The sequence below is a fragment of the Rhineura floridana genome, chromosome 5 (genome assembly GCF_030035675.1).
Source record: "Rhineura floridana isolate rRhiFlo1 chromosome 5, rRhiFlo1.hap2, whole genome shotgun sequence".
NCBI classification, from domain to species: Eukaryota; Metazoa; Chordata; class Lepidosauria; order Squamata; family Rhineuridae; genus Rhineura; species Rhineura floridana.
The window spans coordinates 157,959,755-157,975,006 of NC_084484.1; the positions used below are offsets into that span (position 1 = coordinate 157,959,755).

General features: G+C 38.5%; 1 protein-coding gene across 1 annotated transcript in view; it reads left to right on the top strand.

Annotated features, from left to right (window-relative positions):
- CRYL1 (crystallin lambda 1) overlaps nt 1-9,205 on the top strand; it is an 87,915-nt gene extending 78,710 nt beyond the window's left edge. The window contains exons 7-8 of the mRNA XM_061628592.1: nt 2,922-3,028; nt 6,570-9,205. Coding sequence (XP_061484576.1) covers nt 2,922-3,028; nt 6,570-6,704 — 242 coding nt within the window. The 3' untranslated portion in view covers nt 6,705-9,205. The remainder of the gene's footprint in view (nt 1-2,921; nt 3,029-6,569) is intronic.
- Nucleotides 9,206-15,252: the final 6,047 nt, after the last annotated feature.

The following is a 15,252-nucleotide window of genomic DNA, read 5'->3' on the forward strand; positions in this document are numbered from 1 at the left end:
GTCTACAGAAGCTATTTTCCGAAATGGCCACTGACCATTCTCCTGTAGCATCTGTCTCATGAATCATGGCACCAACATCCATAAAATATGTCAAACTGTAAGTTTTGGGGTGTTTTGATAATAGCTTAATACAATATTTAATGTTGAATTGTTTAATAATGCCAATAATTGTCAAACTATGTAGAAAAGAATCAAGAGCTGGATTAGTGTGCTCCAAAGTAACCTTGGGACAGCACAAATTATATATCCCAGGATAGTGCCCTCCATGAGATGACACAGAGTCAAGTACAGTCTAGTGCTTTGGGTGCAGGGCACTGGCCAATGCTTGGAACCACACCAGTAATTGCCAAAATATATATAAACACATTTCTGCCAATGTAAATGTATGATCTATGGTGGCCTAAAGTATATTGTGGATGCTGCAAATTTTGGCTATTATTGGCATGGGGATTCCATTGTTGATAATGTCCTGTGCTGAAATGAAGCGTTGGGTATGACACAATTCAATAATGTTTTGTAGAGGATGCTCTGCTAGAGGTGTAGATATCATTTGCACCACTCATATGTACTTGTGAAAGCGAATGTGGCTGAAATTTTTAAAAAAATAATTAAAAATTATAACTAAGGGCACAGGGTGTGTGTGTGCCTCTTTTATTCACCCCAGATGGTAACTGACACCCCATTTTTAGGCTCTTGGCCTAGAGACTAGTAGGGATAGCCTAGCCACAATGGCAGAATGTGATATAGCCAGGAAGGATCATATTAGCCCTATCATCAAACCACTGCATTGGTTGCTAATTCACTTTGGAGCCCAATTCAGGGTGCTGGTGCTTATCTTTTAAATCCCAAGAGCATGGAACCTGAGCACTTTCCCCTATATCAGTAAGATATAAGTGGGCTTCTCTTTGCGTTCCACTATTACAGGAGATTCATTTATGTTGACACATAATAAAACTTTCTGCATGGTGGTGCCATGTTTGTGGAATGCCGTCCCCATACAGGTACATCAGGCATTAACTGTTGTCGTTTTGGTGCCAAGTGAAGGTATACCTGTTTACTCTATCTTTTAGGTTTTTAATAATAAATCTCCGTTTAGCTGTTTGATTAGTCTTTGTTGATAGTCTGAAGAACTGTCTTTAGTTTGTGTTTACTAATGATTTTAATAATTTCTTTTATATTGTACCCTGTCTTGGTATCTGTACCAGTGAAGGGCTGTCTGTATTTTAATATTTTAATAAAATGAAAATGATTTTTTTTAAAAAAATTGAATTTTTAAAATACATTTTTGACCTGAGAACGACATTGCAAAATTAGAAGAAGTGTGCTGTTAAAGGATAACTACATTCTGATCTGCACATTAGTCCAGGAGGTGCAGATTAGTTATTATCGGAATTCAAAGAACAAATTCCTCAATCAATCCTAGTCAACAGACCCCCCCCTTTTTGCAGCCTCTGCAAACTTCAACACATTCTATGGACAGCTCATATGTGAACTGTCCAATCTAAATGGGATGAGCGTTGGGCTTGTGTGCTTCCTCCCTCCCTGCTCCCCTTTTTCAGCCTACCACATGAGAAGATCCTGCATTCAAATAACTGTAGGAACGCCTACTTCAGGCATTCTCTTCTATGCTTAGTGAGAAGAACAGAGAGGACCTAAATGGTATAAAAATGTTCACAGAAGTTAACAATGTTCACAATGTTAACTTCTTAGAATGCTATTTAAACCAAGAAATATGGGATTAATGCATGTCAATGGTTATTTTCTTCACTCAGTTGTGTGATGTACAAAATATCAGAGAATTCTGATATTTTCCACTGAAAAATAACAATTGAGCTTGTGAAATAGTAGTTGTTTTCAGCAATAAATCTGAGAAGAGAAGTGAAGGACAGGAATTTCACCAAGCCATGTATGTAGCTGTTCTACACAGTTTGGGGGTGGGGAGGGAAGGAACAGAAAAGAAACTTGTTAAATTGACGGACAATGCAATCAGAAAGACTCTTTTAACAGATTGACAATATTGTATTCATTAATGCTTTGAACAACTCAAAAATCCTTTGATTTCTGAGCCCCCTTTTACCCAGTGATGCATCTTCCCTTCAAACTACCGATGGAGAAACAGATTGCTTCAGATGATACAATCACTATCTGAAATTTGGGATTTTTACATTATATCTTCTATGTACTTGAAATTAGTGCTTTAACAGCAATAATGAGATACTGTGGCACACAAGGCCAAGGCCATATTAGGTTGTTTTTACAAGAGCATCACTTCCAATATCTCAAAAGTGATACTGCTTAGCACGGGGTAAGACCTTTCTTTCCCAGCCTACTAAAGACTGGTCTGCAAAACCAGGCTTCCAAAATAGCCCCTTGCCCGGTCACCTAGGTGACTGAGACTTCAATCCTAAACAAGCTTATTAAGGAGTAAGTGTGTTAATGATTGTGCTGTAAGGCTCTCATCTGACTAAGCAGAGGTTTACAAACTAAAAGAGAATTTGCCATTATTTCTGGTACTCAAAGTGCCACACATGAATTGCAAAGGTATATGGGCAGGCTAGGAAAAATTTAGTGGGCTACTAAATTATGTAGACTTGTTTGCATGTCTGGGTTAAATTTCAAGACAACAGATTTATGTCAAACATTATGAAAAATGTCCTACCTAGAAGAAGCATTTAGCAGGGGAGCAAAATGGAGTGTTCAAAGGAAGTTATAACTTCACTGGAGGTATCCAAGAAGAGATTCAGCAGGCAACTGTTTGGAACATTTTGATATAGGAAATCTCCTTTCCAGACAAAACTGTTGGACTAGATGACCTATAAGTTTCTTCTCAAGTCTGAAAGTCAATGGGTTTTATGGTTCTTCGATTATACATATTGTACTGTTTAGGAAAGACCAACAAGAGTTCTCCAATTCTGTTTCAGGCATGCTGAACTATTGTGACAGATACCGTGAAGGTATGATACGTGTCTTGAGAAGCTTTGGGCCAATACCAGATTTTGCAGGGGAAACGGAACAGAAAATCAATCAGGTATGTGTGCAAATTGGAGTAACATGATTTAGAGTTAACAAAACACATAAGCAGTATTTAATATCAATTGTTTTAGGGTATGGCAATTTTCACATCAGTTGGCCTCTTTGTTGGAATTTTAATGAATTCTAATACAGATTAATAGATGTTGAGATCAGTGGAGTCAATCTGGGCCTGGTTTGTGTGAGCTGCAGGCATATGACTCAGTGAGCAATTAGTTGTGGCCTGCTACGACTTTGGGTGCCACCCCAGCATAGCTGCTTTTACCTGCCATTCTTTCTGCATTTACTGTATGCACACTAAGGGCAAGTCAATATGGCTGTCATCAAAAGTCATGATAACTTGATTTAAAAAAAGTATTACTATACCTGACACTTTATTTTGGTCAGACATAGGTTGAAATGTTCAGCTGTGATATATTTATTAATGACTTGGATAAGGAGGTACAGGGACTGCTTATCAAATTTACATATGATACAAAATAATTAATACCTTGGAGGACAGAAACAAAATTTAAAGTGATCTTGATAGACTGGAGCATTGAAAACAACAAAATGAAATTTAACAGGGATAAGTACAAAGTTGTACACCTAGGAAAAAGAAACCAAATGCACAGTTATAAGGTGGGGGATACATGGCTCAGCAATACTACATGCGAGAAGAATCAAGGAATTGTTGATCACAAGTGGAATATGAGTCGACAATGCAATGTGGCTGCAAAAACGCCAAATGATATTTTAGGTTGAATTAACCGAATTATAGTTTCCAAATCACATGAAGTACTAGTTTCCCTCTATTTGGCACTGATTAGGCCCCATCTTGAGTACGGCATCCAGTTCTGGACACCACACTTCAAGAAGGATGTGGACAAACTGGAACAGGTTCAGAGGATGGCAGCAAGGATGATCAGGAGACTGGGAACAAAGCCCTGAGGAGAGACTGAAAGAACTGGCCCTGTTTAGCCTGGAGAAGACTGTGGGGAGATACGATAGCACTCTTCAAGTACTTGAAAGGTTGTCACATAGTGGAGGGCCAGGATCTCTTCTTGATTGTCCCAGAGTGCAGGACACAAAATAATGGGCTCAACTTACAAGAAGTCGGCTGAACATCAGGAAAACCTAACTGTTAGAGCAGTACGATAATGGAACCAATTACCTAGGGAAGTGGTGGGCTCTCCAACACTGGATGCATTCAAGAGGCAGCTGGACAGCCTCCAGTTGGGAATGCTTTAAGCTGGATTCCTGCATTGAGCAGGGGGTTGGACTCGATGGCCTTATAGGCCCCCTCCAACTCTATTATTCTATGACCTATTTGAGCCACCTCATTAAATTAGTAAACTGTCTTCATATGGAGCAAATCCTGTTGTATATTTGGCAAAATGCTTACATGGTATGAACAGTTCATCATTATACATTTCAAAACACTTAAATCTTTTTACTCTAGGACAATTTAACATTCACCATTCTATTCGCTTAATGCATAATCTGAGAACAGCCTGTCTCATTTTCCTTATCTTCCTGGCACCAGTGTCTCTTAACCTGCAAGGCAATGAAACCTTTCTATACCTTCCAAAAGCAGTGGCTTAATTCCTTCGCCTTACATTATTCTGTAATTTACTTAAGGATACATTCAAAATGACATCTAAACAAACAAGTTGCTTTATAACGTGTACAGGGATACAGAAAAGAGATCAAATGCCCAATGTGTAGTTGCCTGCCTAAAAAACCAAGGTCAGAGTTCTTTTTTGTAGTTTGAACAGGTAATCGCACTGTTCAGGGCCAGATGAGAATAAGCAGGATAAACCATGGCTGCATCCTACTTTGAAACAAAAGGGCTCTCCTCATTGCAGACCTAGCAACCCTGTAAGCAGAGCTCATGGCTGCTTATCATATTCTGTCTAATCTTTATCTTATTTTTAAAGCCATTAGAACTGGTTTACATATTATGATTCAAGCACAAACGTCTTTCTCTAGGACTAATGCCATCCACACTATATTTATGCTTTCTCCTATCCCATGCCAGTATCCTGTTCCCATGTCATGGAGACAGGTTAGTCTTGTTGTAAAGGAGATGGTTATACTGGTAACAAAAATTAATAGGATGAGCACAGCTAGCAAGGACTTTAAAAAAAATGAAGTGGTGATAGCCTGGATCCTTTTAAAAACTTTGTACTATAGTAGCACACAGCAACCAAGAACTTTGTTGTTTCCCTGCTTGCTTTTTTGTTTAAAATCATTTCTATGCCATTTTATTTAAAAATAAGTCCCAAGCTATCGTTACAACAATATAATAACAACAGTACTAATAAAACATAACAACGAAAGAGTAAAACATCAAAATTACAGTACCAGCACTGTTAAAAGCTAGCATCATCAGTCAGGAGACACGGGCATAAAGATATATTTTTCTCAAATGATGGAAGCACACCACCATTGGTGCCTGCCATATTTTAAAAAACCATTTGTCGTAAAAAGTTCACAAAAGGTGCAAGTATTGGGGGTGAATGAGTTGTATTCTCCATCACTAGTGATATCACAGGCACTATCCAATATGAATCTGTGACACAACCACATTCTATATAATACAGTAACAACAAATGTGCTAACTGGAAAAGAGTGACATTCTTCCAGTAACAAAATGTAACACTTAGGGGAAAATATGTGAGGTCTCCAAAAATGTAGACCTAACTGGATGGATGGTTGGTGTCTGGATTCAGCATTTGTTGCTCTATGAACTGGTATGGAAAGGACCAGTTGATTTAAATTTAAAATGTTACTGCATTGATTTAGATTGTGTTATTTTGTATCATATTGTGTTATTTATTGTATTTTTTATGCTTTGTATTTCTATGTTCACCGCCCAGAGAGCTATTGCTAGTCGGGCGGTATATAAATTTAATAAATAAATAATAAATAAATAAAATAAACAAACTGAAATTGTTTTGCCCTATTTGTCTTGCACTTTCCTACGTTATTTTCAAGGAGGATTCATGTTGAGCATGCCCAATCTTCAATCTTTTTTAAACTCTAAGTGAGCCAAATCCATGCAGAGGGTTTTTAATGTAGCCATAGTATGAGAGAAATTTTCCTTCATGTGCCCATCAGGTGTTCTAGACTTAAACATGGTGGGAAAATGGCTGATACTTTGACTGAAGTAACAGAACTCCATTCAAGGCAAGGCAAAGCAAAGCAAAAGATTCACTCGTATATAGTGTCTGAGAGCCCATAATAATCAGGAGTGAGTGTTACCAGAAGTGTAGCCAAGATGGGGCCACTAAGAAACAAGAGGAAGGATAAACTAAGGAAGCAAAAAAACAGCCCAATGAGGACAGTTCAGTACCTACATGATGTAGTTTCGGGGAAAATGGAACACAGGGCAGGGATGGGGTAGAGGAGTGGAATGTCCTGTTTGGTGGGAATGGCTATCTAGAACCCTGAACAGAAGCGTTTATTTTAGGTGAAAGGAAACAGCACAACATTTTATTGCAGGTCCTGCTTGTAGTTTTCCTATTCATGACTTGTAATGTTTACCTTTGTTTCAGGCAATGTGTGAAAAAACTCCAGCTGATCCAGAACACCTAAATGCCAGAAGACACTGGCGAGATGAGTGTCTTGTGCGCCTGTCCAAATTGAAAAAGGAAATTAAACCTGATGATACACAGCAGGTTGGCATTTGAATGGGTGCACCCCTTCCACTGGCAAATGTTGCAGCATGGAAGTCAAATGCCAGAACGGGCTGATCTGCACAACTGTAGTCAATTAAGGCTGGAATATTTTTATCTGAAGTTCAGCAGCTACTTCCACTTGCTAAATGATATTTTAAAGGCACAATCATAAACCCCCTGGGGCAGGTGCATTGATTTCAGTGGATCTGAATAGGGATATATTTGGTTGTAGATTGTGCTTTCAGTGCTTTGGATAACTGGAATGCAAGGCTTTCTTCATTTTGAGCAACATGCTGTATTTCAGAACACTATTTACACAGATTATGCCGTCCCCAGAAATAACTAATTATTAAGTAACGTCAAGTATGTCGGATGGCTTCTTATCAGCATCTCCTTAAATGTTAGCAATATAGAATACTGATGATAATTATTTACGATGCTTTTTATAACCATGCTTTGTGGTTAATTTAGCCCAAGATGTGGTTGTATTTGCAGGGGTACAAGATCAGGCTGGGAGAAAAGAATTGGCTGTTTGTTCACCTGGGCTAAATTCTGCTTATCTTTCTATGGGCATCACACCACAGTTTACAATCAACTGAGGTTATAAAGAAATGCATTTGGAAGCCTGTTTAATATCAAAGGGCCTTACTTTCAAATAAGTGTGCTTTACATTATAGTCTTTGGTATGTTGCATTATTGGTGTCCGTACTGGCAATAAATCTGCACAGGAAGAAATTATATTGACTGGAGGATGATGTAGTTTTTAACCTGGTTCCATTGACCTGTTTTTCCAATTGTAAGGGAACTTCGGGGGGTTAGCAAAGCCCAGTTCTTGAATTATTTCTCATAACTCCCTTCCTTTGGTTATCACTTGGGTGACAAATCAAATGGACGACTTTCAGTAATTCTTGCAGAGATTAAAAATGCCTTTCCTGAAATCCAAGTAAACAATTATGGTTTACAATGCCTTAGATTACTTGTTCAAAATGTGTTTGATTACTAAATTCAGGCTCCATGTTGGTTTGGTAACTTAACAGGTTTATCTACAGGGTTCTATACAGTTCACTGATAAGAGGAGCTCATTTAAAAATAATAAGCTGTGTAGGCTGTTGTGCTGAACACTGTTTCTGTAAAAATCAGCTCCTTCTGTTTAGTCCAGTTGCCTATAATTCCAGTTTCAAAATCGATTGGAGGCACATTTCTTGCACTAGTTTGTGTAGAAGCTTTACCTCTAACGCCTGTGTATTGGTTACTGAACCGTTGTTTAATGAATTCTATAGGAACATAGGAAGCTATTTCATACTAAGGCATACCTTTGGTCCATCTACTACAGTATTGTCTTCACTGACTGGCACTGGCTCTCCAGAGTTTCAGGCAGGAGTCTTTGTACCTGGATATACCAAAGACTGAATCTGGGATCTTTTGAATGCAAAGCATGTGCTCTGTCATGTGTCTCTCTTCCTCTATAAAGTTTCAACAGACAAACACATTAGCCATAAATCACTGCACCATATGAGAAATGCAGGGATGCATTTTTAAAATCAGATTTTCCATTTCTGGTCCTCTGAAGTAGAAAAATTCTCATTGGCAAACATTATGACATCAGGTTTAAATGATTTCTATGAATAAACAAATTATCTTTTTTCACTATTGCTGATCTTTTTGTGAGACCAGAATGTTTGGAAGCCAAAATCTGAGAGACAAAAGTAATCTTTTATAGACCACACCAGTCACCTCTGCAGATGTTGCTTGCTATCCTGTAGTCTACAAAGCTGAGGAGTGTAGTTACCTCTGGGGGCCTCCTGCAGCATAACATTTATGCAACATGGGGAAGGTTCTGGGGTTTCCTTTGTATCTTAACTTTCCTGCATGAAGCTTTAAGACGATTATAGATGAAAGAGAAATTTCAGCAGGGGAGACCCTGCTCAAAGGTCGTCATCCTCCAGTATACTAGTGGGTGCTAGGGATAAGGTTTGCTCAGCTGGGACTCTCAGACTTTGGAATTCCTTCCTTTGGGAGGCCAGCATCGCCTCTTTCTTGACATTTTGTAGATCCATGAAGACCATTATGTTTGGATGCTTAGCTTCAACTTGAATCACAGCCCTGTATAATTGTTTTATACTTGGTTGCTGCTGATGGTGTTTTTTGTGCTACCCTTTTATGATGGTGTTGTTTCAGTTGTTTCTGTTAATTATTGTATGGTGCTTTGGGGGCTATTTTTTTGCCAGGCACAAACTACACTAACTGATGGGTTCCATTATGCAAATAGCTCCATGATGTTTAAAACCCCATTATCAAATTTAATTGAAAGACAACTTCTGCTCCTTATTTAAACTGTATCATGGTGGAATTATAAATAATAATTATAAATAAATAATTGCCATAACTTTAATTCTGCTTTGTTAAATATTAGCATTTTACATGTGATTTTTTTAAACTTTCTTTTGTTCTGAAATATTGAAACTCTCTTAACACAGTTAAATATCTGCACTTTGTTTGACAATAAACATCTGTAATGAAGTTTCCATTATGTTTGTGTTATTTTATGCCAGTATTAAATGTGAGCTTGAGATAACCTAGGATGGGTTCAGACAATGCATTTCCCCACTTTGAAGCTTACTTTTGAAGTTACCACTTGTGTAGGCCTGGACTCTGGAGGGTTCTGTTGAATGATGGCTGCTGATACCAATGTGGTTTTTACAAGGAAGATTTTTGCAGCTTAGTGGTAAATGTATTTCAGTTCATAACATGCTGGACCCCTGCAGATAACTCAGCTCCTTATGCACCCCATCATGTGGTTATCATAAAAAGGCAAAAGTGGTTATTTAATTCCACCAGTAGTTAATGTTCTGAACAAATATGTTCTGTAATGTAGGAGACAAATACAGTCTGCTGATCTTAAAAGGTTTTGGTTGCTGATGACCAAGTGCACAAGTGATTGTGGTGAGAACAGCACAGAGTATACCAGCAAGAATGTTCTAAAAGAGGTTCCTTCCAAAGCAGTGGAAAACAAGTACCAGAGTTTTTCCACTGAATGCTGACCAAAAAGGTGAGATACTACATTGTAGGATAGATGATGTTAAACCACAGAAAACACATTACTCAATGAAGAAATTTAACCAAGAAAGACTAGTATATTATGTAATGTTGATAGGATGCCACTACTGAGTTGGCACATCCTTAAAAACAAAGCAAGCACTAGGACATTACAACCAGCCACCTACTCCCTAACATTTTATAGAACATATAGAACATACGGTTTTATAGGATAGGTGGGTCAGCTGTTTTAGTTCTATGTGGCTTCGGCATAATGCGAATCGCCTGAAGTATTAGTTCCCCTCTATTCAGCACTGGTTAGGCCTCATCTTGAGTACTGCATCCAGTTCTGGTCTCCGCACTTCAAGAAGGATGCAGACAAACTGGAACAGGTTCAGAGGAGGGCAACAAGGATGATCAGGGGACTGGAAACAAAGCCCTATGAGAAGAGACAAAGAGCTGGGCATGTTTAGCCTGGAGAAGACTGAGGGGAGATATGATAGCACTCTTCAAGTACATGAAAGGTTGTCACATAGAGGAGGGCTGGGATCTCTTCCCGATCGTTCTAGAGTGCAGGACACGGAATAATGGGCTCAAGTTGCAGGAAGCCAGATTTCAACTGAACATCAGGAAAAACATCCTAACTGTTAGAGCCATACGACAATGGAACCAATTACCTAGAGAGGTAGTGGGCTCTCCGACACTGGAGGCGTTCAAGAGGCAGCTGGACAGCCATCTGTCAGGAATGCTTTGATTTGGATTCCTGCATTGAGCAGGGGGTTGGACTTGGTGGCCTTATAGGCCCCTTCCAACTCTACTATTCTGTGATTCTATAACGTACATGGCTTTGAGTATATTGACACCCTAAGTAAAATGTCATGGTTCCCTGGATCTTGCAGCTCGATAACAAGTTCCTGAGCCAACCAGAGTTGTTTTATTACACACATTTCACTCCAACACTATTTCACACAATATCAACTTTTCCCATCCGAAGCCATGTGTTATATCTGCGCTTCTTAGAAAGTTCTGCTGGGCTTCTAATTTCTCTAGGTACTGCATACCTTCAGACAGAGCCCTAGGCCCGCTCAGTTATTCGACTACTCCTTTTATTTCAGAAAGGTGGCTTTACCTTCAAATAATCACTTTAGGATGCAGGAACATAGGAAGCAGCCTCATACTAAGTCAGATTATTGGTCTATCTAGCTCAATATTGTCTACACTGATTGGCAGCAGCGGTCCAGGATTTCAGACAGACATCTCTCCCAGTCTTACCTGGAGAAACCATTGTTTCTTTAACTTTTAAACTAACCTATTTGTTAATGGATGTATTAAGCCAATCAATCCACAGCAGTGATTTTTGTAACTAAGCAACACTTTAACAAAATCATCACTCTAATTTTTTTTTTTTAAGGGCAAGGTCTTTGAGAGATTGTTTTGTGTTTGTTTTTCAAACATATATCTGTAAATGAGTGAGATTTGATGTAACTTATTCAGTGGATTCTTGGTTGCTTTTAACTTTCTTTGTTAGATTTCCACAAAAAATTGTGCTACCTTTCCACAAAAAGTTATGTTCAAGACTGTTCACAATATACAAAGTAAAACAACAGCACATGAACAACACGCTCTTGCCGGTTTCAATTGTATTCTATGGGTTTTGTGAATCTTATTGTTAATGCTCATTTTTATTTTATGTAAACTGCTTTGAGGTTATGCTTGACAAAAAGCAGTATACAACAATTCCAAACAAAGAAAAAACTTTTTTAAAGTAATTCCTGAAACTGCTTGCGATGGGAAAAAAAAGAACAATTCCTTTAACTGGTAATTAAGAATGTTTTTCTTTTATAATTATTTACGGATTTAAATTTATACTCTGCCCTATCCATAAGATTCAGCTTGGACAATATTACCTTTAGCTCAGTGGTGCAACTAACATGTTAATAAGTTACCATAATTTTACAAATCACAGAAGTGGAATGATAGTTGCCATGGCCATTAAAAAAAAAAGTCCATGCCTGTCTTGGAATTCTGAGGGATAGTTTTATTCTAGCTTGAGAGACTTCCATTTATGCTATCAAAAAGGGCTATTCAGAGGACTGAATATGTATGTTTTGAGATTATTGTGAATGTTGTAGCAGTCATGCAGCAAACCCATTTAAAGTGTTTTAGCCCTTTATTAAATCATTTCACAAATTACCATGAGTGGAGCAAAACGATATCAGGGAAAGAGTGAAGCAGTTGAAGGGCAATTCAATTATTATTTAGATATTAATTCCTTGAAGCACCCTATAAGTAGAACAGTATTAGCAGTTTGCATTGGACTAGCAAGATCAACTCAGAACCTGTTATATGACATTCAATTCGTCCAACAGACAAACCTGGCTTTTGGTGGGTTTTCACGTAATCCCTTCTGGGTGCAGCATCTGATAGTGTTGCATTCATAGGGGATTACCATTACTGTTTTGTCCTCCCCTCATTAGACAGAGCTCTGGGAGGAGAAACCTGATTATTGCTGCTCCATCCCTTTGAGAAGAAGACAAAGTTGTGTCTTCTGAGATCTCCTTCCTGAACTTGAGGTGCATAAGAGAAGATCATCTATGAGGTAGGACTTCACTGTTCTCAAAATGAATTGGTATATATAGCTTTTCTTCAAGGGGGACTTAAAATTATTGTTACAGTGTTGAATATAATTATCCTGACGTGGATCAAGCAAGAGAGCCAATTTTAAAAGTCATGATTCAAAATCTATTGCATTGTCCTGCCTTGTATAAAGGATGCAAAACAAATGCAGAAGACTCTTTCCAGTAGCTAACTCTCTGCCTTTTCATGCTGATTGGATCCTAGGGGCGTCTGTTGTGGTGGGATAAGGCATTAACAAGGATCTCATTCTCATCCCAGCAGCAAAAGAAAGAAAGGTAGAGAGTGTGTGGCTGTGACTATCATGAAGGGACCCTGCATTTCTGAATTTGCCACTACATGACTGGTCCCCAGCATCTCCAGGTAGGGCTGGGACAGTCTGAAACCCTGAAGAGCTACTGCCAGTCAGTGTAGACAATACTGGGCTAGATGGACCAATTGTCTGACTCGGTATAAGGCAGCTTCCTGTGTTCCATATTTATTGATGGATGTGACAATTTGCAAATTTAAGAGATGGCACTCTATTCATGTTCTTTCAACTTCTAGTCTCTTGTTGCACATGTAATACATTGCTACTTAATACTTGTAAAAGTTGCATATTTTAATGTTAATAATACATTTCCTGCACCTAATATTACAAGTACTACTATGAACCTTTTTACTGGGGCGTCTGGTCAGATGGCAAAACATCAGAACTGGTATTCAAGGGTGAAAATCTGTTGAGCATGGGGAAGAAGAATGGTATACTAAATGTTCAGAATAAAACTCTGCAATCCTATCATAGTTTTTCCATAATCACTCTGTTAGAAGTGCCTTTTTATAAGACTTGAGCCGCTCCTTAAGCACAATCGACACTAAATAGGTGGACCACCTATGACACCTCCCGTCATGAAACATGATATAGTGTACATAAAACATTGTTGTCCATAACATTTTCAGTTATTGATTCCAGTGCCAAATTCCTGTTATCGTTAGAAATTTTACTCTTGAGATCAGTGTAGGAATGTAGTATAGGCATTTGATTAGATCTGTACAGGATTTTGGTTTGAACTTCACAACATACACAGTGTTTCCAGTTTACGTCATTGACAATACATACCTTAACATACTGTGCTGGAAAACTCAGCTATGGTGCCATCATTATTTCTGTGTTTTTTAACCACACCACTTCTAGTAGTCCAGGTAGCTTGGGGGTTCACATTTACTTTAATGTACAAGATCATTGAGCATTTATATTTGCAATATGTTTGTAAGCAAACAGTGCTTATCTCTGAAGTTTAAATAAGAAACATCTAAGACTACAACAATGCAGACTACCCAGGTCACCATAATTAAGTATTCTTTCTGTATGCATTTGAAATGAAAGGGTGTATGGTTTTATCTCCTTTAATAATTAGATAGTTTTGCATCACCAATTTACAACCATTTCCAGGGGGTAACTATGTTAGTCTTTTTACAATAAAAACAACAAAAAAGGGATTGGGATACCTTAAACACAAATTTGCAAAGAGATTTTAATGAATGTATTTCTGAAGGCATTATAGTGATTCTATTTAAAATTTCTACAGTCTTCTAAGAACAGTTCTTGAAACTTTCTCAGTAACTATTTCATAATGCCTTCAGATATTTCTTTACCAATTTCATAACATTTGCCAATTTATTCATATTATTTATTTATTACATTTCCTCCCAGAAGGAGCCAAGGGTGGCAAACAAGGGACAAAACACTAAAAACATCTTAAAAAGAAAACATCTTAAAAACATATTTTTTAAAAAATATTTAAAACACCCTAAAAAGCAATACCAGCACAGATGCCGACTGGGATAAGGTCTCTACTTAAAAGGCTTGTTGAAAGAGGAAAGTCTTCAGTAGGCACCAAAAAGATAACAGAGATGGTGCATGTCTAATATTTAAGGAGAAGGATTTTCAATGTTACTACATCACCTGATTTGCTTTCCAATGTGTGTGAACAGCTTATTTAAAAATTGACTTTACTCAGTGGGGCCCTGTTTATTTGGATAACACCAGTAATACCAATGAGCAGCTCATCTAGTTCAGTGTTCCCTGGGATTCATTATCTGGAATGCTGAAAGGTACAACAGGTGTACTCATGTATCCACAACTGCGTGCATCATGCTATACAGCCCTTGCAATCCTTAATAAGTATTCAAAGACATTAAGCTGCAATAAGAAAACCAGTCAAGATGAGTTTATACATTGTTTTAAATTGTTTTGGAATTGGTTTTAAATTTGTTGTTTGTTGAGGTGACCTAAAAATCCATATATATACAGTAGGGCCCCGCTTTACGGCACTTCGCTAATGCGGCGGTCTCAATTAGATGCAATTAGACTAAACCCCCACTCATACGGCGCGTGTTCCGCTTTTACGGTGGTTTTTGGGCATCATGCGCCATTCTATTCAATGAGTTCCGCTTTTCGACGGTTTTCACTTTTCGGCGGGGGTCTAGAACATAACCTGCCGTATGAGAGGGGCACTACTGTATAAACTAGGGGCTTCCAGCCCTGTGCCCTTTGCACGCCATCCTCACCATCTAACCACAGGAACAGGAGTCCCAGGCACCCTCTCTCTCCCCACCCCCCCCTCATGTTGGCCCATTTACACTCCTTGTGCACTCGCCTAGCCTTGCGCACCTGTCTTGCCTGTTTTCCTGCTGCATCCACCTCTGCAGCTTGTCCAGGCTGCTGCTGCCCAGAAACCTGCCTGCTGGCCGGGCCTGGCCTGCAGCTGCAATGACCCTGCAGCATGTAGAAGGCTGCCGTCATGTGATTACAGCATGATGGCAGTCTAAAAAAAATATTATATGGATGGATGGACAAAATAAGTGAAGATAAGACTTAGCTGAGGTAAAGTGTCAGCAAGCAAAATCA